Source organism: Rhinocladiella mackenziei (assembly GCF_000835555.1).
Source record: "Rhinocladiella mackenziei CBS 650.93 unplaced genomic scaffold supercont1.2, whole genome shotgun sequence".
NCBI lineage: Eukaryota > Fungi > Ascomycota > Eurotiomycetes > Chaetothyriales > Herpotrichiellaceae > Rhinocladiella > Rhinocladiella mackenziei.
In genome coordinates, this window is record NW_013550603.1 from 4152260 (window position 1) to 4178122 (window position 25863).

Below are 25863 nucleotides of genomic sequence, written 5' to 3' on the forward strand. Positions count from 1 at the left end.
CGTGGCCGCGTGACATTCGTGTTGGGCGGTTCATTTTTGTTCGACATGCAAGCTTCGACTTTGGATCTCAGCCATTTTAATTACCGTCCCAGCGACCGCCTTCTTTGTTTTCGCTGTCCTGGTTGTTGATTTGATTCTTCTCAGCGTCGTTGGTCACAACGGTATTCATCAGTTTCCAGACCTCAGCGTGGTTTTCTATAATTCGGCCATGCCGATTGTCAAATCCAAGGTTCCAGACTACCCGAGACCAGTATCACCCGTATTCGCCGATGAGATCCCTATTTGTGACGACACGATAGTCTATTGCGATGAGAATGATGACGTCGAAAAAGATGAAAAGCAGAGAGCTGCTAAGAGGCGGCGGATTGAGAGCTACGCCACTTCCTATCTGAGAGGCGAGCAATTGTTCATTCTCACGGCCCAACTGAAAGGCCCCTTTGGCGATGGCTGGCAAAACCCCTGGGCAAAGAGGAAAGAGATAAGCGATGACATTGAGAGAGTCAATTCTCCGAGGGTTTGTCCTGAAAGTGCCGGCAAGCCTGCATTACAGAACGTATCCGAATCCTCTAAAACGAGCAAACAACATGAAGGAAGGATGAGTTCATATGCAGGCACACCATGCAAAGAGCAAAAGCTAGGACCATCGATGATAAAAGAGGACAACAGGCCGGCAACAAGTCCGTTCTGGGAGCGACAGAATGTTGACAGGCTTTATGCAGTTGCGCAGAAATCTGATTCCAAGAATCGCAGGGTGGGAAATTGGCTGAAGAGAGGCAGTTCCTCCAAACGACCAGATCATGAGCTCCCAGACTCATCACCAACACCTTTGAAGAGAAATTCGCAATCACAGACGAAGAAGTGGGAGTCTCCGTCGATTAATATTCAGTCCCCTCCGGCACCTGATCCCGTTGGGGCAGTTACGGGCCCACAGCTCCGTCGCCGCTCCAGCACACATGCTTTGATGCCGCATGAGAAGTTTGAGAGAGAAAACTCATCAGTGGTGAATCTTCCGCGCGCAGAAAACGAGGGACCAACAAAGGCAGTGCAGAGTTCTTCATTGGGGGCTGAAGGTCAACAGGCAATTCTCCAAGCAACACCGGCCAACAAGCAGGCTAAACCACCGTCCACAGACGTATGCAGGGCAGAATGTGCCATCCTGCATGTGAAGTGCAAATCGCAACAGACTGACCGGCCTTCAGCTACCTTTCTACCTCGTCGAGATCACGATAGTGATGCTGAGGATCAGACCAACCGGCCAGAGCCAGCTCGCCTCAACCCTAATCCTCTGCCGCTTGCCGACGCCGGGAAACCAGATCTCGATCATTTATCAGAAGTCCAGCCGTTGTCTAAAAGCGATTCGCCTTCTCTGCACCCAGTGCAGGAGGTATCATCGTCCAAGCAAATCGAATCTATCGTGCCACCTTTGTCCAAAGAGATATCAGATGCTAGCCTCACAAACGACTTTCCATCCGCTCAGATTGTAGAACGCTCTCTAGTGCTGTCGGGCTTATCGAATCTGTCGACAGGTCAAATGCTTCGAGAACCATCACATCACACAACCCAAGACGCCGCTGCAATGAGGACCACTGAACAACCTCCAGCACATGAAACAGTCGAAGTGGATATTCCAGAAATCAACAATGAGGCTTCCAATCGCCACAAAGCAGCAACTGGCGAACTTCCAACGCCGCTTGAACAAGAACCATGTGAACCGCCGGAGAAGACGCATGTAGAGTCGGAAAGAAGCTTCTCTCCGTGGATGGCCACAAAGCCGAGATCAGCGAAGACTAAAAAGAAAGCATGTTTTGTCACAGATGAGAATCCCTCGGGCTCTTCTCAAGGTTCTATCACATCGGTATTGAGAATTAAAAAACCTTTTGGACGCAAGCAAGACAAATTCAAGAATTCCAACTTCTCCTTGTCAGACGGATGCGGTGAGAGAGCAGCACCAGGGCCGGAACCATCCTCACTCTCAGATCAGGAGATTATCTCGAAGATATCTCGGACAACAGACCCACCAAGAAGTATCCTCAAATCATCTCTCGAAGCGTCTGCTTCTTCGGGCAATGCTGTCTCTTCTTACCACCAAGATGCGCAACGACCTGTGAAGCCTATCATGGACGATGATGGTGATGGACAGCTCGATGACGACTTTGATCTTGATGCCGCTATAGACGAGTTGGGTAGTTTTCTTGGGACGTGGGATGCGGAAAGGGAAGCTGCGGAGATTGTGAAAGCGTCCGGTTAAGAGGAATTAAAGTGTCATACAGCTGGTTGAGAGGGAGCTGGGCATGGATGCACACGACGCCCGTCGATAAGCACTGAGGGCCTTTGAGAAACAGCTGAACATGAATACAATGAATTGCTCAAACAGCTCAAAGTGGCATATACTTCGCAGCCTTGTAGTCCAGGGCCCAGCCTTGCCAAGTCGGGACCTGGCGTATGCAGCGACCAAGTTAGTATAAGCCGGGTTTTCATGGACTCATTCAGTGCACATGAGCTCTCTTTCATTTCAACTCAACGTATTTAGGGTAGTCAACCATACCTGAGACGGAGCTTTGTGACTATAATTGCAGATCAGATTTATAACCTCATTCTCATCTGGCGCAGCTGGATTCTGCCATCACCTGATGAATTGATTGACAAACTATCTCCCGCATACGCGGGGAGACAGAGACATGGTCTCAGTCGAATCAACCTTGACACAGGCAGCATCTGCACTCTTTGATCTGCCCACTGCTTCACCAGCAGTGAATCTAACTCGTATAGGAGCAGCCACGGCGAACTTAACATCCTCCTTTGTCCTACCTTCAAAAGACCAAGTCGTTCGCATTCCCATTCGGCTTGCCTCTCAAATCGATCGTGCCCTCCTCCATATCTGGAACCACTTTATCCTCGACACCCTTGGGATAAATACCTTGGCTGGAGCCGGCGCAGGTCATACTGCGGTGGGTGGTGCTGGAGCGCAACAAATGGCGGACGCAGCAAGACAACCGGGAGCAGCGCAAGTATTGGGTGATACCGGACCAGAGACCTGGGCGGCCTTTTTTGCAGAAGCCTTTCAAACAAGTACTTTCAAGAGTTATTGGGGGATGCTACACTATCTCACATCAAGATGGGCTTTCACCTGTTTCGCAATGGTAAGTTTGGCGGGGCTCGAACGCAGTAATCAAGCGCATGTTAATGATGGCAGGCTCTTATCCTCAATCGGATTGGTGTTTACGGTGCCTCAAGACAGAGAATACACCTCAACTGGACAAAGCGACTGGCTCTCCGCATCATTCCCATCTTACTGTTCATCACTCAAATCCACCGACTCCTGCAAGCCATCCGATGTCAAACATCTCCCAACTTTTCACTGTACCGCCATGGCGATAACAACAAATACAGCTTGCTGGATTGGTCAACAGATGGTGGCTCGCTGCACACGATTACTTCGACCATTTTATTTCAATCGACCGATGCCGATGCGTGTGCCGCGGTTGGTTTAAGTAGGCCCAGCCCAGAAGTGAGGGCGCCGTACGGGTCATTTTCACTGCTCTGGCCTTCGTTCCTCCGGCTCAGTCTCTCTCATGTTGTGGAAAGCTTGTCATGTTCATTACAGCAGACCCCGATCATGACCGAGGTTGGCATGTCGGTGTTTGAACATTCACTGGCTTTTGCTGAGGCCGAGACCATGATTTCTCACACTCTTGGTCTCGGCCTTTTTGGAACCGCGAAATCCTCTGGCAGCAGTAGGATGAATTCAACCGCAACCGCCTCCCAGCCTACAATCCCCGCGTCCGGCACAATTCTTGCACTGGCCGACGCGACGGCATCCCTGACCGGCCCCCACCTCTTGGATGGCGTTAACGTTCCAGTGGAGATTTTGTTGGTCACATTGCTTTCCTGTTCTAACGCCCTATCTTCCCAGATAATTGCCGTGTTAGGCAAGCAGCGTCAATGGCGTCTTATCAATACCGGAATGTGGGGGATGGCTTTCATGTCATCATTCACTTGGGGCCTTCTCAGCACCAGCGTGATGGTACGGAGTGGTGATGATGGTGACAATCGTCCCGTGAGCAGTCTTTTGCACTTCCCAACCGTGGCCATTGTCGGTTTTCTACCTCACATGGTTATCTTGGTGGGCATTGGGATCTGCTTCCTCATCTACCTGGTTGCTCTTACGTTTACAGCGGTTTCTTTGGGAACGAACCCACATATTCCCCAGCCCACAAGCCTAAACGAGCGTCTCAGTATTGCCCATGACAATTTGCAGGCCGCCGTTCAAACGCGCGGAGTAAATATTCGGTGGCACGAGGATTTCTATACTGCACTTCTTCGCGTTGGGTTCGCTGCCTTGACTGCAGCATCAGAAGCAGTTTTTCTGAATGAAGGCCGGTCAGTTGAAGTACGACAGTTCACCTGGTTGGAAGAAGACAGATTGGACGAATTTGAATCTGCTAGGAGTGAGCGGGGCGCATTCTCGAACAATCAACAATTTCAAATTTTGGAAGAATACGGACTTCCTCCCTCAAGCCCGGGTGGAACGGATAAAGGTGGTGTCTGGGAATCCGGTTACGCTAAGGAACGCAAATTCGATAAAAAGGAAGGCGAACTTGAGAGCAAAGACTCGTTTGTTTATCCCACTCCTCGAACTGGGGGAGTGGGAGCTGTACAACGGACCACTCGATTCTATCTTTTGATGATTTATCTTCGGGGGATCGTATTCCTGATCGGGGGATACATTGGTTTTGGCTTCGGCATTTTACTGGACAGCATTGGAATTACGGCCCGGCCACGCTGGTTGAGGAAGATTGTGGGCCGATCACTGAAGCGGATGAACGCGGAAAGAAATGCAATGAATCATGGTGGCGCTCTCGACTTTTGGTTCCTGACGGAGGACGGAAAGCTTGTCACACCTGGAGATAACGAGGTCGACATCGAACCCGAGCTGAGAAGACGTTTGACAACGGAATTTTCTGAAGATGAAGTGGACGAACTTCTGGATTCGAAGTTATATGACTGGTGGAAGTCTGGAGGCTGGTTCGGTACCAAAGATGATAGTGGTGACTACCAACCATCAACCACGGACGATGTGGATGATACTACCAGCATGATCTCTATCTCGACTGAAGCAAGTGTTGATGCGAACGAAGGCGATGAAGAGAACGAATGGGAGTCCGAAGCCGAAGGCCAGCGAACACCAACTCAGTCGTCGGTAGAGCCCAGCTGGTCATTTTCAGCAATTGATACAAGAGAATCAACACCAGGCGTCACCGACTCACCTCTCGATGCGGCAACACTGGCGAGGCTGTTGAATCCACCAGACAAAGAATCACGCGAAGAAGCGAGAATTCTGGCGTCTCATCTTGCAAGTGCTTCTTCCGACTATCCTTCAGCTGGCATCATGACAAGATCTCGCTATCGTCGCGAAATGGAAAGCGAGAGGGCCAGAGTTCTTCTCGCTGGCCGTACACCACATCCGGCGAAATCTGATTCCCAGTCCCAGTCGATTCATGTCCCAACGATCTCCTTGTACAATGAAGCAAATACCAGCGGCCCACGTCCACTTACATCGACTGAAGAAACTGAAGTCCTTGAATCCCTTATCCTAAGCCGCCGAAGAAAACATGCGCCACCCCCGCGAACCAAGAACGGCATGCAAGACCGGGCTGCCGATGAAGATGAAGATTCGGGGCGGGCGGGACCACCATGCGTTGTGTGCCAGACTGCCGCGCGAACAATTATCGCTTGGCCATGTCGCTGCCTGTGTGTCTGTGAGGACTGTCGCGTGAGTCTCGCATTGAATAATTTTGGGAATTGTGTCACTTGCCGGAGATCAGTCCAAGGGTTTGTCAGGCTCTATGTGCCTTAATTGGCGGAGAAACATGGACGGTTAAGGGCAAAATGCAGATGACTTCAGAGGAAGCCCTGCGAATGATTTGACCAGTCATCCATACTGGATGGGGACCGGTTCGTCTCCTGTCCATGGATCCGGGATAGGAGGCCCCCATTGTGCACCATGTGCGTCCTGTATGGAATATTGTACGTTGAATAGATAAATTATATTTTCGACAAGGCCTGATTTCTCGTTCATGTTTCCCGGGTCGAGGCAGAGTTGGTAAGACAGCATGGTTAATCAGCTGTCTCCTCCCCGTGCTCGTTCAAGTATACTGATGTTGCTCTACAAGAGCCTAAGTGACCGGGCGACGCCGTGTTCAGTAGCTTTTCTCATGAGGCCATTCAGTTGAATACAATTCCACTTACATAGATGACAGTCCACAATATAATTTTGTTGCCGCCCTTAGGCTTCATCAGAATCGGGCTAGATAACGCAATAAAAGATAGGTACGGAATTGTAACAGCGAAACGTCATCAAACACGGCCTTGTGTGTGGATGGCGAGCTAAATATGTGCGCTAGATGTTAAATGGTAAGACAGCCGCTCATTCCTAGCTGGAGTGGGGCAGAGAAAAAATCGGAATCAAAGTTGCGAGAGCCTAACAATCGATCCTATCTAGAATAGGCCCGGACCAACACGCTACCCAAAGAGAATGAAAACACCCCGATACCCTAGCGAACGCTAGAGCGCAGGGATCCTTTGTTGAAAAAGATCCCTGCTATCCCCAAGATTATCAGAGCCATTGTCCCAAACTGGTCCATCAGTTGCGATAGAGAGACAAATAGACGGAAACAAATCTGTAGAACTCCAAAAAGCCGCCTGGGATCACTTTCTCCTCCACCCTGGGCTGCCGAGGCAGCCAAACGTATGGATATCCTGTCATTGGTTGCCCTCCTCCTTTCTTTTGATGATTTTCGCGATGATCTCTTGATGCCTCAAGAGGCGATAAGAGAATAACGTATATCGTGTGATTGGTGGCCAAAATCGACCGAACATGTGCTGTGACTATTAGCAGCCATGCTGAATGGCTGATCCAATGACGGTCGTCTGCTGCCAGAGCCCGAATGTTCCATTCGGTGGTTTTCTAGTATTAGGTCAAACATATTCAGCAGTTCTCGAGTGACATTTGGGTTTTTGTCGCCGATAGAATCGTCTGCGTCGCTTATCATCCTTCAGCCAGCCCGGTCTTCTTGTTGTAGGACGTTTACTTGATGACGGCTGTGAAACTTGCATTGAGATTTGGCGACCGGGGTTTAGCCTCTGTCAGCCGAGTGTTGAAGTGGGGTGTGTGAGACACGAAGTTGTGCTGCTCGACAGTGTGTAGGACGTGCAAGCAAGGTTGTACAAACCTGTTGAACTGGTCTGGATCGTTTGAGGTGCACTGGACGGTGGGAAGCGAGAAGCACTGCAGATCCATTTCTCAGTTAGGCTGTTGTGTTCTCTCCATGAGGCTCAAGTCTTCTCGGGAGAACCGAGAACGCACCTTGTCCGATCTTGGGAAAGGTTCCATTCATGAGTTAGTCTGCATGAGATACTCACGGCAAGAATCCCAAGCATCAACAGGATAAATATCACCAACGCAACGATCACGACGCGAACCCGGTCGATCTTGATTTGTCCACATTGTCCACAGACGTTCAGGGTTAAGTAAATGTGTCCATTGTGCTGTCTTGCTCCATCACCACTGACTTGATTTTCCTTGAACGCACTGGACATGAGAGGGTAACAGTGTAACACCAGTCAGGGATGCGTTGAGGGTTGTGGTGAGTGGAAAGCAATTCGCGGAGAAAGTACTGGGCCGACCTTTTTAGGGCCTTGTCTGTGATTCGCCTCGCCTCCCATTCAATCCCATGCATCGGCAGTGCAATGCGCCCTTGTGGCTCGGGCAAAATTGCCTTGCGTCCTGGGCCTCCCTCCAACAGTGTGATCCATGTTGTTTTTTGGTGCCCGGTATCATGAGCTGACCAAAGGGACGCCAAACCGAGCACTCCACAAATGTGCCCGGGCACTGCCAACGGCACAGAGATACATCCTTCCATTGCATTTGGTCCTATTTGAGTGAAGTGATTGGTTTTAGAACTGCGACGCCCGCAAACATTGTGGCCATGTGAGAATCGTCAGCCCCGTCTGGCTGTTTTAAGTCTCGAGAGTCTGGAGGATGAAACGAAGGGGTGCTCGTGTCCGATTCACAGTGGCGTTACACCGACACGGTTGAGAGAATGTATGGGAGCAAGTGAGATGTCGATTTCGGTTGCCTTGTTTGTAAGGCAACCATCACGCATACGTTGTATAACATGAGATGACATGCCGGGTAAAGACTCGCCATTCAGAGCCAGCCACGCAAGAGCAATTCCAAGCCTAATATGAAGTTAGCTGCAACCACCATCAGAAAGATATCTTTTAAGCCGATATACCACTGTTGCCGAAGAGCCTCAAACAATGTAGCCATGTCTGGGGTAGAGGCTCTCGGGGCCGTAGCCGGTACGGCTCAACTGGCCTCCTATGTGTCGAGACTTATCCTCGCAATTCAACGCGCCATTAGTCAATTAAAAGATGCTCCTCGTCGTTTGCAAGAGCACAAGAATGGACTTCTTGTCCTAGCATCTTTTCTCGAATTTGTCAGCCAAACAGATTACCTCTTAGCGACAGAAATACAGTCTTACCTAGCGCAGATCCAGAGCAATGTCAACACTCTTCTAGAAGTGCTAGATTCCAGTCTCCGACACGCAACAGACAAATCCGTGAAACGGTACTGGAGAGTGTTGATCAATCCCCGAAGTGAAGAACAAATCCTCAACAGCTTTATTGCCTTAGAAAGGGACAAGAGTAGCTTGCAACTTTGGTTGATAGGGGCCACTGGACAATCTTTGCATGAGATTCATCACCTAATTGAGGTAAACATGAGACCTAGCAAGAAAAGAGATTGCAGAGTCAAACCTTCCCAGGCTTCAAAGCATGAGGAGGCCGGGAGTCGTGAGGTGACGATCCCACAAGGCGCAGGCGCAATTGCAGCGGGACCAGGTAATTTATGAATACCTCCCATAGATGGTGATCCTTGATCGCTAAAGTGCTCGTAGGACAAGACGTTGAGATGCAAGAGAGTCCGGGACGAGTCGTTCCAGGACATTTGCCCGGAGAAAACACTCCAAATGCCGCCCCCCGGTCTTCCTGGGAAGACTGTAAAGCCATAGGGACATGTGCAAAAACAAAGAACGGATACACCTTTCCGAGCTCAATGAGCACCAAGAATAGGGAAGCAATCCTCAAACTTAGTGACCCGAGCTGGAAAGGGTGCAATGCAGAAGCGACGCATGAAGGCGGTTCGGCGGAAGTAATCAATGGCCATTCGTTTGGGGGTGGTGAGAAAGTAGGTGACGACGCCCACCAGGAAAAAACAATGGGGGATAGAGCAGATGACGCGGAAAGACGTGATGGTAAGAAGGAAAACGCCGGAGCAGCGCAGGGGAAACAAACTTTGAACAGCGACGGAGACATGCCTATGGAATGACTTTCTGCGAAACGCGTACGAAATCCCGGGGAGAAAAGTACGATTCGAATTTGTCTTACATGAAATTTTATCGTCTTGCGAGGAAGTCTTTCTGAAATCATGTTGGAATCGAGGTGGCAGATATGCTATCCTGCTTTCATAAGGAATAATCATATATTTTCTTCATGTCGTAGTCTTGGACTTAATCACACATTCATGTCACGATAAATGTACAGCTAAAACCGTTCCTTATCTTTCCAAGGATGCCGTTACGCCGTCTCCCCCAAACTCTTGCTCTTTGCGCTATAACTCTGGATCCAACCACTGAGGTCCACTAGAGGTAACTGAATGGGGAAATCCACCGACAAAAACAACAACGCTAGCAGGAGGTACCAACCAGCCATGCAAGTAATGAAGAACGCGGCCCCGCCAAGATGCAGCGTCCTACTGGCAGCACTGTCTCCTTCTGCCGTGAACCAGAATGTAGCTGTGAGGAAGATGAAGCCGACGAATAGTCCGGCGAAAATGATGACAAAGACAAGATTCGTTCGGAGAGCGCACACGAGATAGATCAAGCAGAGCACGGCCATGAAGATCATGAAAAAACCGAAACTGGCGTTGAATCCCTGAGTGGCGAGTCCAGCAGTGATATCCTCTGGGTCAGGCGAGTAGGCGCCAAAAGCGTTGAAAAAAGGGAGCAGGGTGGCGCCGTAGGAGAACCAGAAGCCGCCAAAAGAGGCGAAGACGACGAAAGGGAATGTGTTGCCTGCAACGTACTCGAAAAGACCGCCCAGAAGCATCAGTACGCCGCCGATGAAGAAGTATGCTCCACTAATCACGACAGGGGTCAGCATATGGCACACAAGATGGGCATGGGATGGACTTGCATCGAAGCAGCTCCGTTTCCTCCTGCACCACGCCACCCCAATAGATCGCACGACAACGGACTGAGACAGAGCAGGAAGCCCACGACGGACAGGGGAGTCGGGTTGGCAAATTGCCAGTTCGCGTCCTTTTTGGCCGGGGATGGCTCTTGGAGCCGGAGGAACATCCTGTCAAACATGTCCGCGGGGATACTGACCATGTTTGCATCTTGGAATGATGGCGGAGCAGGCGGTGGTGTTTGATACGCAGAAGCAGACTTTTTGTCCATGTAGAACTTTGATTCAAAGGTCTGGGCGCTAGGAGGAACTGGCGGTTTGTAGTAGTTACTGGACTGGGACCTTTGGAGAGGGCCTGTGATTTTGTAGGGTCTTGATTCCATCTTTGAGTCGAAGAATGTGATCAAGAACCCACGGTTTTTCTGTTAATCACATATGTAGGTAAGGGCGGTTCAGCGTAAGCAGACGAAGCAGAGTCAATAAAGCGATAGATGGGAAGTTCCATTTTACCGCAGCCTTTTTAACAGAACCAAGGCCGCCAGCTTCAGGGGATGGCGCCTGTCCAACATCTGCGGGCATCAAGTCTGCAACACCTACCGCATCAGAGGCATGGTGATCTCGAGAGTCAAGAAAGCCAAATGCGCTCAAGGGGACGTAGAGAACCATCATCACACTCGACTAGAGTGGACGCAGGGTGAAAATCAAGAAAAGGGAAATAAAAAAACGATAAATGGCTCATACCGCGACCAGTGTGCGGTTATGCCAAACGTCCAAGAAGTCTTGGGGATTTCTTGGTATACATGGTTCTCTCCGCGTTTTCTGCGCGATGCCCCAAGTCGCTTGAAGATGGTGAAACGACTCCGAAGAGCTACGGTAGAAATGATGGGACGCTTCGGGTTTCAGATGTCGCGGTAAAGGGGTTGAGGTCCTGGGCATCAGGGTACAGAAGCCTTATTGGTCGGAGAATCCCCTAGAGCCCAACTGCAGATTTCCTGCCGGACTTTTTCTGCTTTCAGGGGCTTCGCTCTTGACTAGATGGATAGGACTTGCTTCTCGATGATACTTCTCATGGTCGGTGTCAATCTTTCAATCTCAACCGTACCGTTTATTTTTCTCGAGCCGCCTCACAGCCCGTCGCTCTAGCCCAGGGTGTCCGTTGTCTTCCATTTGCAACAACAATTCTTCCTCATCATTTACACCCACACTAACCGCCGCCCCGAAAATGTTCATCCTAGCAATCCCGGCCCCAGTATTGCTCAGTACTTTAGGCTTCTCAGACCTCAACGCCAGTACTATGATTTCGGAAACTGAGTCCCATGCACTCGACGCAACACGGTCTTTTGCAATCGAATAACCTAAATGGGCGGCAACTAGGGCATAGATAGAAGTAATGAGCAGGGAGAATATTGTGGATGTCGAGTATTCTTTGCGCGTGGGCAGGAGTTGTTTCTCTCATTGATTTCCGCTGCCCAGTGTGTTGAGATTCCCTTGAAGGGTAGCATGTTTTCCAACGAGACCCATCGCTTGTGCAATCATCGCTACTAGGATACCCTCAACGGCATGTCGAGGCTCTTGTGCGTCGGATAAGCCACTCCATAACCCCGCAGCAGTGCAAAGTGCCTCGAATACGGTAGCGTTGTCTCGTAGGAAAACGTTGACGCTGTGCCCAAGTTGGTCTCAATTGAACAGAGAGAAGTTCTCAGCCCCACTGCGGTTGTTGAAAAGCCCTGCAAGTAAAAGCCGCTCGATCTGCCCTGAAACGACGGGGGGTCCGGTCGAGAAAGAGACTTCAATAGTGGTATCGGCCCATCTTGCATCGAAAGCACGGGACAATAACTGACCTGATTTCTCATCTTCAGTTGATTTGGGAATTGCGGCGACTGCCCCCAGATGTGTCTGGTCTGATTTCGGGTCGTGAAGGTTCGTCCAATTCAGTCCCACGTGTGATTGAAGTCCAGAAATCCCGACCTCAATGTCGGGTCATTGGAATTACACCGAACGAAGACTACAGGTTGCATTGTCTTGGTGGAGCAGATTATGCGTTTGTATTGGCTGTGGTCCACAATAAGCACAATCGCGCCACCACAGATCCGACTGCTTCAGGCTGGACCGTTGTGAAAGAGATGCCTGGGCTGTAGAGAAAGGGACTTACGAGCCGAGTCGTAGGGCTACGGAGCGAGTGTCGGCTTGGAATGTATGCGCTGCGGATCATCTCTGGTCTGACCGGGTACGTTTGCGAGGTCCTTGGCTGGAAAGAAAAGATTCCGTCAGCTAAAGGATTCTAGTATCTGGAGGCGTAAGGGCTTCCACCAATTGGTTGACAATCATAGTCTATGGTGAAAGAGGCGTTTAGGATCGGTGGGAAAATACGGCTGGATGTGGTGTTGAGCTAGAATTTAGTCCCACCGGCTGACCAGTCTTTGTCGGAGGGCTTCAACGCCGTAGCAGAGGAAGGACTGACTACCAATCATAAAAGTGTAGCAAAGACCACAGTTCTCACGAGTAGGGTCTGAGAATTTGGCCTTGAGAATCCATCATTGAATAGGGCCACTAGTTTAGCGACCAGAGATTTGAAATGTCGAGATTTGGAAGCAGGGAGCGATCGCACCGAAGGGAAGCCCATGGTCAGAGTTCAAGTGCCGCCGAAGTTGTTGAAAAACAATGGCACTCAAAGACGTCAACATCAGCAGTTCAAGGGCTTTGGCAGCCAACAAGAGCCAGACTTTACTGTACCGAAATGTGCCTGGTACATCATACAGATGAGCTCGATCTCGCAGAGACACAAAACGGGTATTCTGACCACGGCCAATCCGAGTCTGTCCTGGCTCCTCCGGCCAGGTACGCTTTCATAGCATCGGAATGAAGGGCTTTCGCGATGCAGGATCTCAAGTCATCACATGAAAGTCTGCCAATTTGAAGAATGAAGGTGACGAGGTTGTCTGCATAATCCGGTCTTCGTCCGGTTGCCCGGTCTGGTCCTGTTTGGTTGTCTGCCTTGCCACGTCGATCATCCGCCCAATTGGCCGCAACGATGAAACAAGAGTCTCAGACGAATCGAAAAAATTCTGTTTACCGACCTTAATTTCGACTTCTAATTTCGGGTCTCTCCATGCGCAAGATAAGCAAACATCGTAGGGATTGTCATCAAGAAAGTGCTGTTCGCGGCTGCCAGGCGATCATATCACTGGCTGTCTCCTTGAAAAGCCATAGGATACTCAGCCTGCCACTTCATGGGTCCACACATGTTACTTAAAAGGATTACCGGCAGGGTACATGTAGAGATAGACCCTAAAGAAGAGCGTAAGGAGCGCCCGTAGAGAGTTTTGATCGAGGTGGAGCCGAATTTGAATCAACTTTGTCGCAATACGCGGAAGCGAGAGTTGAGCTAGAGGAAGGATCAAGATAGGTGAAAATAAGAGCCTGCTTCTGATCATACCTGCTTGTCTCCCCTAACACTTGTTCTTCGACACCAATCGACGTATGGTAGGATTGGAGATCAAGATTGAATTTTGTGCCCCTCGTTTCTGGATTGCTTGACTGATTAACTGACTCGCGTCTGCATGACCCTGTGCAATAATAGAGCCCACCGAATTTGCGCTTAATTGGAGAGAAGGCTTCATATGAAGTTCATCGACTTGCGTAGCAAGCGGGCATAGCGCAGGGGCGGCGCAAGATGTATCTGAGAGAGAATGATTGTGGATGGCCCGAATCTATCCAAATATAGGTTACTGAGTGGCCTTAGACTTCTGAAGATGGCAAAGCAAGCTAGTCTCAAGGCGCGTAATTGCATGCACTGGAAAAATGAACACCGTTATTCCTCAAGAGAGGCGAACTAAGCAGCAGGAAAAGGGATTTCGCAATGAGCTCACCATCCCTATCATCCAGTGCGGCAGTTGGGTAGCAAAGATCGACCACCTGCGCACTTGACACGCTCACTTCGGACGTCTTCCCAAGAATTCATACTAACAATGAAGACATCTTTCCAAACCAAAAGATACTTCAACAGGTTAAGTAATTTGGATGACGCTGTTCAATGTGAAGGAGGGGCATGGCTAATGATTTCCGAAAACAAAGACCCACCGCGCTAGCATTTCCGTTCCTGCAACTTTCCTCTCGCCGACGATGGCGAGTTGGTCTCCAAGGGCTTCGGGGGATGAATCTTGCTCAGTCGTTTCTATAGCCAGTTGAGACGAAGCAAACATTACGGAGTAGGTCTTCGAGACGCTTAGACTCCGCACTGTGCATGTGTCCTCAGAGAAGGCAGAAAGTCATTTAGACCAGGTGAGGGCTCCAATCTCAGTGACGTATGACACAACCTGAACCCCCGATACCTGGGTGTTCCGGCCTTTTGCCCTCTGCAACTCAGCCTCGTGGAGGGTAGGAATACTGGGCGAAATATGGGAAAGGAGCACATGTTGAGAGAGATAGCCGAGCTGAGGGATTGCATTACCACGCACGCATTACCACATGGTAGGACTCCATATGGAGGACGGAGGATGGCTGTGGAGGTTGCAGCCGTTTCCCAGGTGGCATCGAGGACAGGGGGGAGGTTTGATGTCGGGTCCTGGCCAATGGGAGGGCGGACAATTTCAGTCTTGGCGGAATTTTCTTAGCACACCACACGGCCATCACCGTCAGGCGTCCTTTTTGGGTTAAATTTCCTCCGAGTTAAAAAAGTTTCTTCCTGAACCTGATTTTCTTTGTTCCTCAGATTCCACTGCGGAGCAAGCTTTTTGCTATCCGGCTAGTGGAGGCCGCGAAATTTCGTGCCCGGAAATTCTTTACGATCGGGTGGTCCGCCTCTTTTCTCCTTTGGGTACGAACCCCGCACGCCACTTCGCTCGACAATAGGCGGAATCGGACTGCCAAGGGCGTCCGTTGTCTGGGCGGATAGTGGAGTAGAGAAGACAGGTTTGTGGGAGGAGAGTTGAAAGCGGTAGGCCTCGGTCTTTCACACATGCTCTCTCTTTTGTAACGCGCGCCTTGAGTAAGTCGATGTTGTCCATCAAACGACGTCGAAGATACGCGTCGTCAACACTATTTCCGACAAGATATTCCATCTCTTCCCCAAACTGTGCGGAATCCTGGAGTAGGACTTGTGGGGTGAAGTCTTAGCATAGGCTTGGACAACATTCCAAGACTCCATAAGACAAGCACAAGCCTAACGCCGCGGCCGGTCAGTCCCCCTTCCAAGATCCACACGATGTGAACAGTGTTACATCTGGCATTTTTTAGGTTGCAATACTCTGTGATGGCACTCTTTTTGCCCTTGGTTCTGGAACAGCAAAGTGATGGCGCTTCGCTCCACCTGTCGACGGAGTTTTTTGGCTCTACGCGTGACTTGTCAATATGATGGGATGGCGAGGCTAGGCCAGATCAAGGGTCTTGATTGGCTCTCCAACATCCTATCTCCGCGAATCCGCTACATGTAACCCACGGGCGACATCTTGGGAACTCCGTTTCCCAGGTGGCATTCACTCGAATCTGGTGACCAGAATCTATCCCATTGGAATGAAGATAAAGTCCTATATAGCTTCCCCGCCCCTCGTCCCAGTTGCTTCTCTGTCATTTTCATTTACGCCAAGTGACTATATCCCTTTCAGCAGCCATGTCCCGTCAAGGCTCTCTCAATCTCAGGACTACCGACGATGTCAACCGTATTGAAGCCCCCGTCACGTGGAAGGCGTATCTAATGTGCGCTTTCGCATCGTTCGGTGGTATCTTCTTCGGTTATGATTCTGGTTACATCAATGGTGTCAATGGATCCGACATCTTTATTCACAAGGTCGAAGGACCTGATCGAGATGCCTTGACCTCGTCCCACCAATCCCTTATCGTCTCTATCTTGTCGGCCGGTACCTTCTTCGGTGCTCTTATTGGTGGCGACATGGCCGACTTCATTGGCCGCAAATGGACCGTTATCCTGGGCTGCTTTATCTACATTATCGGTGTGGTGATCCAAATGATTACTGGTGAGGGTGATGCTCTTGCTGCAATTGTCACCGGTCGTCTGGTGGCTGGTATTGGTGTTGGTTTCGAAAGCGCCATTGTCATCCTCTACATGAGTGAAATTGTACGTCAAACGTATTCTCTACTCGCAGATTCAACGTTCCGGAACTATACTAATTCAAAGTTATAAAGTGCCCCAGAAAAGTCCGAGGCGCTCTTGTCGCAGGCTACCAATTCTGTATCACCATCGGTATCATGCTCGCATCAATCGTTGTCTACGCTACTGAGGATCGCGACGATACCGGCTCATATAGAATCCCCATTGCCATTCAATTCGCCTGGGCTCTGATCCTGGGTGGTGGCCTTATGACTCTTCCCGATTCGCCACGGTACTTTGTCAAAAAGGGCCGACTTGAAGACGCTTCGATCTCGCTCTCCAGACTACGTGGTCAACCTCGTGATTCAGAATACATCCAAGTTGAACTGGCGGAAATCGTAGCCAACGAGGAGTACGAGCGTGCTATCATCCCCGACAGTGGCTGGTTCTCTTCCTGGTACAATTGCTTCAAGGGAGGCCTCTGGGTACAGAAGTCGAATCTGCGTCGTACTATTCTGGGCACTTCTTTGCAAATGATGCAACAATGGTATGTGGTCGAATGATCCGTGACCTAGAACGAAGACTGATTGCTAATTTTTTTTCCCCTCTCCCTTCAGGACTGGCGTGAACTTTATCTTCTACTACTCAACTCCATTTTTGCAATCCACCGGGGCCATCGACAATACTTTCCTCATCTCGCTCATCTTCACCCTGGTGAATGTGTGCTCCACACCACTCTCTTTCTGGGCGGTGGAGAAGTTTGGCCGTCGTCCTCTCTTGATATGGGGTGCCCTGGGCATGCTGATCTGTCAGTTCTTAGTGGCCATTGTTGGAGTTACTGTGGGATTCAACTATACTCACCCTGACCCTAACGATCCCGATGTCAGCCTTGCCGACAACATCCCTGCCGTGAACGCGCAGATTGCATTCATTGCCATCTTCATCTTCTTTTTCGCTTCGACCTGGGGGCCAGGTGCCTGGATTGTCATTGGTGAAATCTTCCCCCTACCCATCCGCTCTCGTGGCGTCGCTTTGTCCACTGCGTCGAACTGGCTCTGGAATACTGTGAGTATCCTCCCGCTCGGCTCCGACAAGTCAAGACTGACCGATTTCCATAGATTATTGCGGTCATCACTCCCTACATGGTCGGTGAGGATCACGGAGATTTGAAATCATCCGTCTTTTTCGTCTGGGGTGGCCTATGCACCGCTGCGTTTGTCTATTCGTATTTCCTCGTTCCCGAGACCAAAGGCCTCACTCTCGAGCAAGTCGACAAGATGATGGAAGAGTGCACGCCCCGAACTTCGTCCAAATGGAAGCCTACCACCACTTTCGCTCAAACCATGGCCAAAGATGGCGTTTTGGAGAAAGGTATTGTGCAAGCTGTCGAGAGAAAAGGGTCCGCATTCTAGACGAACTCTGCGCTATGCGTTTGAAAGGCATATGTTGGTGCAGAGCTGACACGTCGCCCTCAATCCACATTTGCCTTCTTCGGTGTTGAGAAACTCAATTTGATTGTGGATCGCCGAGCCTGGAAAGGAGAGCTCTGTCCGATGACTAGGAACAATAACTGTGATGTTGCAACAATTCTTGACAGCAAGCCAGATCTCCGAAGCCAGGAGCACTGTGGAATCAAATATCACATCCCGTCAAAATTTTCTTCACCCCATTTTCATTGTCCAACTCCCACGGTTGTGAAAACACGTTTCCTTTTAATCCAGACAGTCTCGACCTGGCAAACATGTTCCAGATCCACTACCGATTGTTCTCCAGGACGGAGACACCCCCGGCTTATTCTGAGCGACCCCTTCCAGCATCAATCTGCTCTTTCATTTTTTGTATTCTTACTTAGCACGCGACAGTAGCCGCTCGTCGTAAACATCTCCTTCGCCTCACCGTGCGCTGCTTGATCTTGAAGAATCTCGATCAGTGCATCGAGATGTGTCTTGGTGTATTCGCTGCCCAGAAGCTCGAGCTCGTTGATGACATAAAGTAGTGGTAACCCCGGAAGAAAAGGATAAAGCTCGCAACAGGTTCAGTGGCGTAGGTGCACTGCTAGTCCTCTCATCCAGGGGTTTGAACTGCTTCCAATAGAAATCCGCGTTGCCCTCAAATTCCGGAGGTCTCAGGTATGTCAGCTGATGGAATGATGAGTATAACAATGCTATCAGTTCAGCCTCACGATTTGTATTGCCTTCTGAGCTGACACAATGGTGTGGGCCTTGCAAATGAACGACATACCAGGAATGTCCGCTGCAAGAGATACCGTCCCGCCAAAGAAGGCAAAAATTAGACTTTCCATCCGGAAAATGTGAGCATCGGGTGTTTCAACTCATTTTTGCATATCTTCAACAACCTCCCCAGGCAAGAATGATCTCGACGTAGCATCACGAGGGTTCTCAATTTCTTTCGGCCTGTTCCCAATGTGTGCAGTGAGATGTTCTGAATACTCCTCGAGCTTCTCGCGTGTACACTGACCCCCCAGAAGCGAGCTAAAGATTCCAGATCGTTGACAGCAGCGCCGTAAGACACAATATCGCTCTTTGCCAGCGCCGTCTCTTGCAACACCCAGCTGCGGCTGAACCGGCTTGTGCGAAGAGAAAATGGACAGTGATCCATTGATCACATGAGCACTGATCATCAAATTTCAGTTCCGATACCTGCAACTCTGATCATTGGTCGGCCGACCGCAACCTATGCTCGTGATCTGGATCCTGGGCCCAGACCCGAGACAAAAATCTGAATGGGAGCGGATGCGGTATGGTCTTGCTCGATGCATGACGACTGTGGATCATCATTAATCATCGGTTCTCTGAGATATGCAACGGTACGTTCTGCCTTGCTGTAAACTTTACTCATGATTTTCACTATTCTTCATGCTCTTCGGGATCACCTTGAGTGATGTAGAGGGGTGCCCGCCCTAATAAACTGGTTAGATCTCCATATGGAAGGTGTAGATTCTCATTCGCCGAAAGAACGACCTCTCGGCAAGACGTTTCAAATTGGGGATATGACGCCCTAGATAACTGCTGTTCAGCCATTGCAAGTGTTAACTCTTCTCCATCTGGCTTCTTATCGTTTGCAGGTTTCAGAAGCAGCGACAGACCAGTGTCTTACAATCTCATTGTGGCAATGAGTTCCCTAGACCATGAGTCTGAATCAATGCTAACATCCTCCATTCCTAGCATTGTGTCTTGGAGGTAGTCTTCAATCTCTCCTCAGCAGCCGCTTGCGCCTGCGACACAAGATTTAGTCCCGTCATAATCCTTAAGAGAGGCTGTGGGTCCTGTCCACTCATAAATTTGTTGAGTGAGATCTGTAAACTTTTAGCGCTCGTCTACCGCAGGTACTCATTTGGTGTAACTCACCTGGCTTTCAACGGGAGCGATCATTCGAAATTGGAACTTGATGGCCTTTTGTAGGGGAACATTTCGCACAGCTTCATCCGTCCCAGCAGCCGAACCAATAGAATAGCAACAGGAGCCAATACCAAGCTGTGGCCAGGAGTGCTCAGCCTCGCCGGCCATGGACAAATAATCGTTCGGTGTATCAGGCGGGCCCCATCAACTTTGCTTCTGGTACTCCTCGCACAGCTCCAGCCTCAAATGCTTAGGTTAAATCACGGATGAATAGTAAACTGAGTTCAATGTTGATACTTGAGAAAGTCAAACACAAGCCAATCATTGACCGTCTTTGACTGTGGTCGCGGCACCCCAACCGTAACCTCTGTGCGTACTGTTACATAGCCATTTTGGCTGAATAGCAAGCCGAACGCCACAACATTGTGTGATTCATGTGTGGCTTCCACCACCACACGCGGATAGCGTCGAAGTCTGCACCGATTGAACTCTTCCCGCACATGCTAGCTTGTATTCAACGTCTGGTCTTGGTACTCCGCATGATAGGAGATGCTTATCAGCGCTCATGATTACTTGCGGTTGCTAAAGGATGCTGAGATTGGGGAACCTCTTATGCCAAAAAGGGGCTAAGTTGTGGGCCCGGTACAGGCTTAGGATCAGCCTCAGGTGTGTTCTAGGCTATTCGCGACAACGCCAAGCCGGACGTAGGCTTGAACTGCCACTGCTCAAAACTACTCCCTCACGGCTTTGAGTAAAACAGCATCCGCTCACTGGTGGAACCGGAAACGGACTTGAGGTCCGGATTTCGGGATGAATATTATGGAATTACGCTTCCAGCTACGAGAGGAGAGAACCGGAATAAAATTGACCGTGATTTGTTTAACTCTGTTCTTCTAGTGTGTGGTTCAGGGGGTGCAAGGCTGGGTCGACAGGGGGTTCATTTGTCATCTGACAACTCCGAAAACGGCAGCTGTGATGCGCGGACATATCAGATAGAGTTCAGTTGTCATATTCCTCGGGCAATCTAGCTCTAGCATGCCCGACCCTGCAATCCTCATTCGCCCCAATGCAATTCAATGAGATAAATTCTTCGAATTGTCTTACCATGCCGCCGGCTTGTTCAAATCAGGCTGATCAAGTAATGGAAGTTCTCCTTCTCCCTTGTCTTCTTTGATAGGGAATCAATATTCAGCGAGAGCAGCAACGGTTTAGAATGCTAACAAATATTCAGGTTGTGTTGGTCAGAGAACGTCCTCACTTTGGGGCCAACATAAAAAGAGGAGTACCCATGCCAAAACTGAACATGCCTCCAGAAATCTCTTCAAATCAGAATTTGTCAACTTACGGAATACTGCAGTAGGATTCATCCATGTCCATACCAATGTAGTTGCTGAAGCAAGGCCACCCAGAATGACCCCTGCTTTACTCGAATGTCAGAAGGCATTATCTCTTTTCGGTTACCAGTGATACACTAAGACTCGCAAACTCCCCCCCAATAGGCAATTTGACAATTCAGGCACCGAGACTATTCGCTGCTCGGCCCCCACAAAATCGCGGAGAATCACGTGCGACGCAGGTCCAAGTGGATACGAATACGTTGTGAGATCCAAGCCCAATACCAGCCTCATACACCGAGAGGGGCTGATTGGTCGTTGTTGGCCATTGATGGAGAGAGAAAAGTAGGACGTGCGTATAAAATGCCTGGTATTTCCGCTGGAAGATTTTGGTGAGATGCTACGGATTCCATTTCTCTTGGAAACACACCCATTCTAAGCCAACTTAACAATAACTTGCTGATAATATTTAACTGCAGAAAGTTTGTTTCTTCGCCATGGACTCCAAACTCGACGTCCCTCCACAGGACGAACAATATGAATCCGAGGCTTCTGACGCTGGGAACATGCCTCCCCCACCATATCGTCGTGCCTCTGAATCCTCTACCGAGCGCTCTCTATACGACGAGAAAGATGTATTGCTGGAGAACCGTTCCGGTTCATACCAGCAACCCACCTCCAGCGCCATGCAAGAATACAACTGGTACCACCCCAAAATCATGAGCCGTGGGCTCATCATCACGGACGGCGCCTCCTCGACCGCCACGAAGAAGACAGCAATCTACTACGTCGAAGTGTCCGAGTTTGCTGTCAAAAAGCCCGACGTGATTCTGCACTCCGCCAGCCCTATATCCGGCGATAGCATGGACTTCGACCACGTGGCTTCGGCCAGCGAATCGGGCCCGGTCCTCGGCGTCGCGCACTTCCCTCATTTCTCTCGCCATTACAAGGTCTGTCTTGGGGATCCATCCAGCGCCAATCCAACGACCTGGGTGGACATCACCAACCCGCATAAAATGTACCATGGCGAATTCACAATGTCGTACCAGGGAAAATCGTATGTGTGGAAACGAACGCACGACGCCGCGTTGGGCGTTGGAGGAGGCGATATCAGACAAGAAATGACGTGGAATAGTTTCCAGTTGCTCGATTCGGCGACGGGCGAGATGATTGCGCTGTTTCTTGAGAATACGTTCAAGAGCTGGAAGAAGAAAGGGAAATTAAGGATTTTTAAGGATCTTGAAGGAAGCGAAGAGGCAAGACAATTTAAGTTGTTAGTCTTTTTGAGTATTGCGGCGATTTTGGAGAAGGCCAGGAGGAGGGCGAACAGGCAGCGTAATGCGCATGGAGGTGGTGGGCCGTGAGTATAGTATTGGGGGGAGGGTTCACTTGGAAGAGTAGTAGGACACGGCTTGGGAGCCTGCTGATAGTTTTCTTTTTTTTTTTTTCGTTTATGTGTGGTTATGATTTGATTTCGAAATCCTGTTGGCCGCGTAAGAAGTAATAGTCCATGAAAGTGGGCGCCCTATTTGCATTTCGCGTCCAGATCGGAAATCTTGACATTGCCTGTTCACTGCATTTGCAGTTGAGAAGCTGATTCATGCGTCAAAGCCAGTAAACATATATAAAGCAACTCTGGGCCGGCGAATTGCTGCAACGGATGATCCACGCCAGATAAAATGGGCCCCACCAGTTCCTTTCAGCACCGTCTGGGTTCACGGCAATGCAGATGAAATCACCCAGCCCAACGCGGAAACGGCTGGCATCACAGTTGTGCGATGCCTGACCAACGAGTCAAGAAAAGGGCGACTCATTTGCCGGGTTCAGCCTTCTTCTCGCAAACTCGCATGAATTCGGTCTAGCGTATATCATGCTTGCCGAAAGGGTTTGTGTTGACGGAGCAGATGTCCAATCACGATATGGGTCTCCTAGTAGCCTTGCTACATTCATATATGATCTTCAAGAGGCTGAGCCCGTGACGTCTTGATCTCTGCATAGAGGTTGAGTTTCATTCACTGTTTTGAAACCATCCCCTCCACCGGGGCACGTACCAGCAGTAGCATGGGAAGGTACGTTGAAATGAATTCCTTCGATACTTTTTGATACTTGAAGTCCGAGTACGAGGCTTCTTGACGCTGGATGTCACATGGTAATACTGGCTATCCCTTTCCGTTTCCAGAAGACTTTGCGAGAAGGGGAGTGTCCGTTGCAATCATGCCGTCTATAAAAGTGAGTAATTCTCTTTGACACGGTCAAAACTGCCTTCTCCCTTGACTTATCATCATACCAGACTATCCCGTCATCTTCAGAAGTTCCGCACTCTGTGTTTCATCATCCCCACCTCCTTTTCTTTCGACAGTCATCATGCCCAAAGACTCAGTGCATGAACCGAAATCACAGCTGGCCCAAGTTTGGGTCAAAGCATGGAGAAAGGTCTATCATCCTCTCGGCTTCAAAAAGGGATATAACTTTCCCTTATTCGTGATCCTGGTAGGAGCATTGATGGGCTTCGTGCTCGCTCGGCTCCAGTATTTGAGTATTAATGGCATCTTCTTGACCGTGAGCGCGCGTCCATTTTCCCACTTCGACTCATGACAACGGAAGACTGACGGGTTTTGCTTCGCTAGAAAACCATCCCCGGCGATGCTGTCCATTATCAGACCGGAACCAAGCGGGTTGGGATAATTCTCCACCTCGGTGCTATACTCCCGGCGGGTTTTCTGGTCTGTTTTCAATTCGTGCCCGTCATTCGACACAAAGTATTGCTCTTCCACCGCTTGAACGGATACGTGATCATTCTGCTCTTGCTCGTCGGCAACGCAGGCGCATACATCATCATCCCCGTCGCAGCCGGCGGATCACCGAGTACCCAAGTGGCTTTGGGTCTGCTGGCGGCAATAACCACGATCTCTACGGTTCTCGCATATGTCAATATCAAATGTCTTCAGATCGATCAGCATCGCGCCTGGATGATTCGAACATGGGTGTACGCTGGCAGCATCATCTCCGTACGGCTGATCATGATGGCCGCAAATACCTTCATGGCCCAACATCAGTCGGGACACTGGTACGATGTTCAGAGCTGCGCCGACATCTGGGCTCAATATACCCTCTACGGTGCGCCAGCGGGTGAGGGCAATCCCACGCCATACCTCTACCCGCAGTGTACTGGTCCAAACGCCAGTGTGCCTGTCGCCGTCAAGGCCAACATCAATGGCATGGGTCCTGAGTCTACCACGGCATCGTTCCACCTCACATTCGGCATGGCGCTGTGGCTGTCCCTTGCCATTCACGCCATCGGTGTCGAAGTGTATCTGCAGTTGACTCCCGCCGAGACTGAGAGGCTACGTCTTGTCAGCTATGAGAAACAAGTTGAAGCCGGGTTCAAGCGACCAGGGCGTGCGGGATTGACCGTCGATCGGTTTGGGGATGCACCCGCCTGGAAGCCCATTAATCATCTCGAAATGGATGACTCAGAGGGAGATTCGAAGTAAGGGGCCACTGACAAAATTCAATAAAAATAGGGGGTCAGATCGTCTCTCCAGCTGATTCCGGATGGGTGCTGCCAGTCAGGGGCCGCTAGGACGCCAAAATCTTGAAGCTGGAAGAAACTGTCTTTCGCAGCACGGAATATCCTTGGGACTCGATAGGGTCATGTTTCATGAGGATCTACTTTTTGGAGGTAGGAAGCAGATATGATGATCACTGAACCAATAATACAAGCCTTTCAAACAGCCGCCGAACCACGCTCTATTCCAGCAGGTGGCCTGAAGGCAACCGGTGAGGCTGGTGTTGCCTTCTTGCCCCCCAGAATTTTGAAACTCCATCTTTTCAACCGCGACGGGCCGTTGAGCTTCATCTAAAAGCATTCTTTACGATTTTGTGATTTCATCATGGGTCTATCTTGATCGCCCCCAAGCCGCAGCATTTCCTCTGCCCAAAATTTCATACATCGGACTCTAGCAAGGACAGACTTGAAATTGATGCCCAAGGCTTTTGACTCTCTGCTGTGGGCGCCACACTCGACAATTCTTTTTCATCTTCCCAATCGGCGAGGTGGCCGTGGTACCTTCGACAAATCAATCGAGCAATCGTACGGAATTTTGGTGATGGCTGTCGTGTATAACACGGAACACAATGGTACTCCTGGCTGGAACAAATTTTGCCAATCGGCAAAGTAATCTCGAACTTGTCCTTCTGCATACCAACTCGTTGAGACTTCAAATGCCCCCAGATTCCTGTGGACATTAGCGTGCTCCCTAGACAATTGAGCCCGGCTACGGCAACCGGTGGACGACCCAATATCTCTTTGCTTAATTGCATCCCGAATTGAATGGCCCTGGGGATGGACCAGTGACGGAGATGTAAATCGAAGGAGCCTGGTCGGAAACAGGATTTTGAATACTGATGCACCGATCCGACAACGGCTGATTACGTAGGACTGGCTAGGCAGGTTTCTACTGCCCAATTGCTAGTCCCAGAGAACGCTTGATTGTCAGAACAGCCAGATTCGGTTTTGATTCTTTTCGTCCCAATCCCAAGGTATGTGGAGGCGCTGCACCAAATGTGCTAATTTGTTTTGGCCCCTTTAGTACAGTTGGCTGCACGTGACTGCCAGCAGCCGTCGTCTTAGGCTTGCCTTTCCCTAGATCCTGGGCATGCTTTGCCCACCTGGCCCCCGGAGCTGGCTTTCCATGGTCACGTGCAACAGCACTGACCTAACGAAAATTTATCCCCGGTACCTTTTGATTCAGCCTCCGTTCGACCAAGAAAAGCTTCGCATTGCGCTAGGCCAAGGTACACCTCTAGCTCCGATGGTAACGTGACCGCAATTCGTATTCGGGAATTTTGATCCTTATCCGAGATCTCCAGG

The 25863-nt window shown here is 50.0% G+C and overlaps 8 protein-coding genes across 8 annotated transcripts; 6 read left to right on the forward strand and 2 right to left on the reverse strand.

Moving 5' to 3' along the window:
- Positions 1-208: 208 nt before the first annotated feature.
- Z518_03271 (uncharacterized protein) lies at positions 209-2248 on the forward strand (the record flags this gene model as incomplete). Its single annotated transcript, XM_013420297.1, has 1 exon — positions 209-2248. The coding sequence occupies one exon, from the start codon at positions 209-211 to the stop codon at positions 2246-2248; it is 2040 nt and encodes a 679-aa protein (XP_013275751.1).
- Positions 2249-2678: 430 nt separating this feature from the next.
- On the forward strand, positions 2679-5857 carry Z518_03272 (uncharacterized protein; the record flags this gene model as incomplete). The annotated part of the gene is made up of 2 exons (XM_013420298.1): positions 2679-3140; positions 3194-5857. 2 exons carry the CDS (start codon positions 2679-2681, stop codon positions 5855-5857), a joined length of 3126 nt encoding a protein of 1041 aa, XP_013275752.1.
- A 2473-nt stretch (positions 5858-8330) lies between these two features.
- On the forward strand, positions 8331-9218 carry Z518_03273 (uncharacterized protein; the record flags this gene model as incomplete). Its single annotated transcript, XM_013420299.1, has 3 exons — positions 8331-8904; positions 8961-9062; positions 9136-9218. The coding sequence occupies 3 exons, from the start codon at positions 8331-8333 to the stop codon at positions 9216-9218; spliced, it is 759 nt and encodes a 252-aa protein (XP_013275753.1).
- A 421-nt stretch (positions 9219-9639) lies between these two features.
- On the reverse strand, positions 9640-10634 carry Z518_03274 (uncharacterized protein; the record flags this gene model as incomplete). The annotated part of the gene is made up of 2 exons (XM_013420300.1): positions 9640-10201; positions 10234-10634. 2 exons carry the CDS (start codon positions 10632-10634, stop codon positions 9640-9642), a joined length of 963 nt encoding a protein of 320 aa, XP_013275754.1.
- Positions 10635-15859: 5225 nt separating this feature from the next.
- Z518_03275 (uncharacterized protein) lies at positions 15860-17709 on the forward strand (the record flags this gene model as incomplete). The annotated part of the gene is made up of 4 exons (XM_013420301.1): positions 15860-16324; positions 16393-16844; positions 16915-17362; positions 17416-17709. 4 exons carry the CDS (start codon positions 15860-15862, stop codon positions 17707-17709), a joined length of 1659 nt encoding a protein of 552 aa, XP_013275755.1.
- Positions 17710-19478: 1769 nt separating this feature from the next.
- Positions 19479-19824, reverse strand: Z518_03276 (uncharacterized protein; the record flags this gene model as incomplete). Its single annotated transcript, XM_013420302.1, has 2 exons — positions 19479-19613; positions 19666-19824. The coding sequence occupies 2 exons, from the start codon at positions 19822-19824 to the stop codon at positions 19479-19481; spliced, it is 294 nt and encodes a 97-aa protein (XP_013275756.1).
- A 1663-nt stretch (positions 19825-21487) lies between these two features.
- Z518_03277 (uncharacterized protein) lies at positions 21488-22354 on the forward strand (the record flags this gene model as incomplete). Its single annotated transcript, XM_013420303.1, has 1 exon — positions 21488-22354. One exon carries the CDS (start codon positions 21488-21490, stop codon positions 22352-22354), a length of 867 nt encoding a protein of 288 aa, XP_013275757.1.
- Positions 22355-23354: 1000 nt separating this feature from the next.
- Z518_03278 (uncharacterized protein) lies at positions 23355-24484 on the forward strand (the record flags this gene model as incomplete). Its single annotated transcript, XM_013420304.1, has 2 exons — positions 23355-23549; positions 23618-24484. 2 exons carry the CDS (start codon positions 23355-23357, stop codon positions 24482-24484), a joined length of 1062 nt encoding a protein of 353 aa, XP_013275758.1.
- Between the last annotated feature and the right edge of the window lie 1379 nt (positions 24485-25863).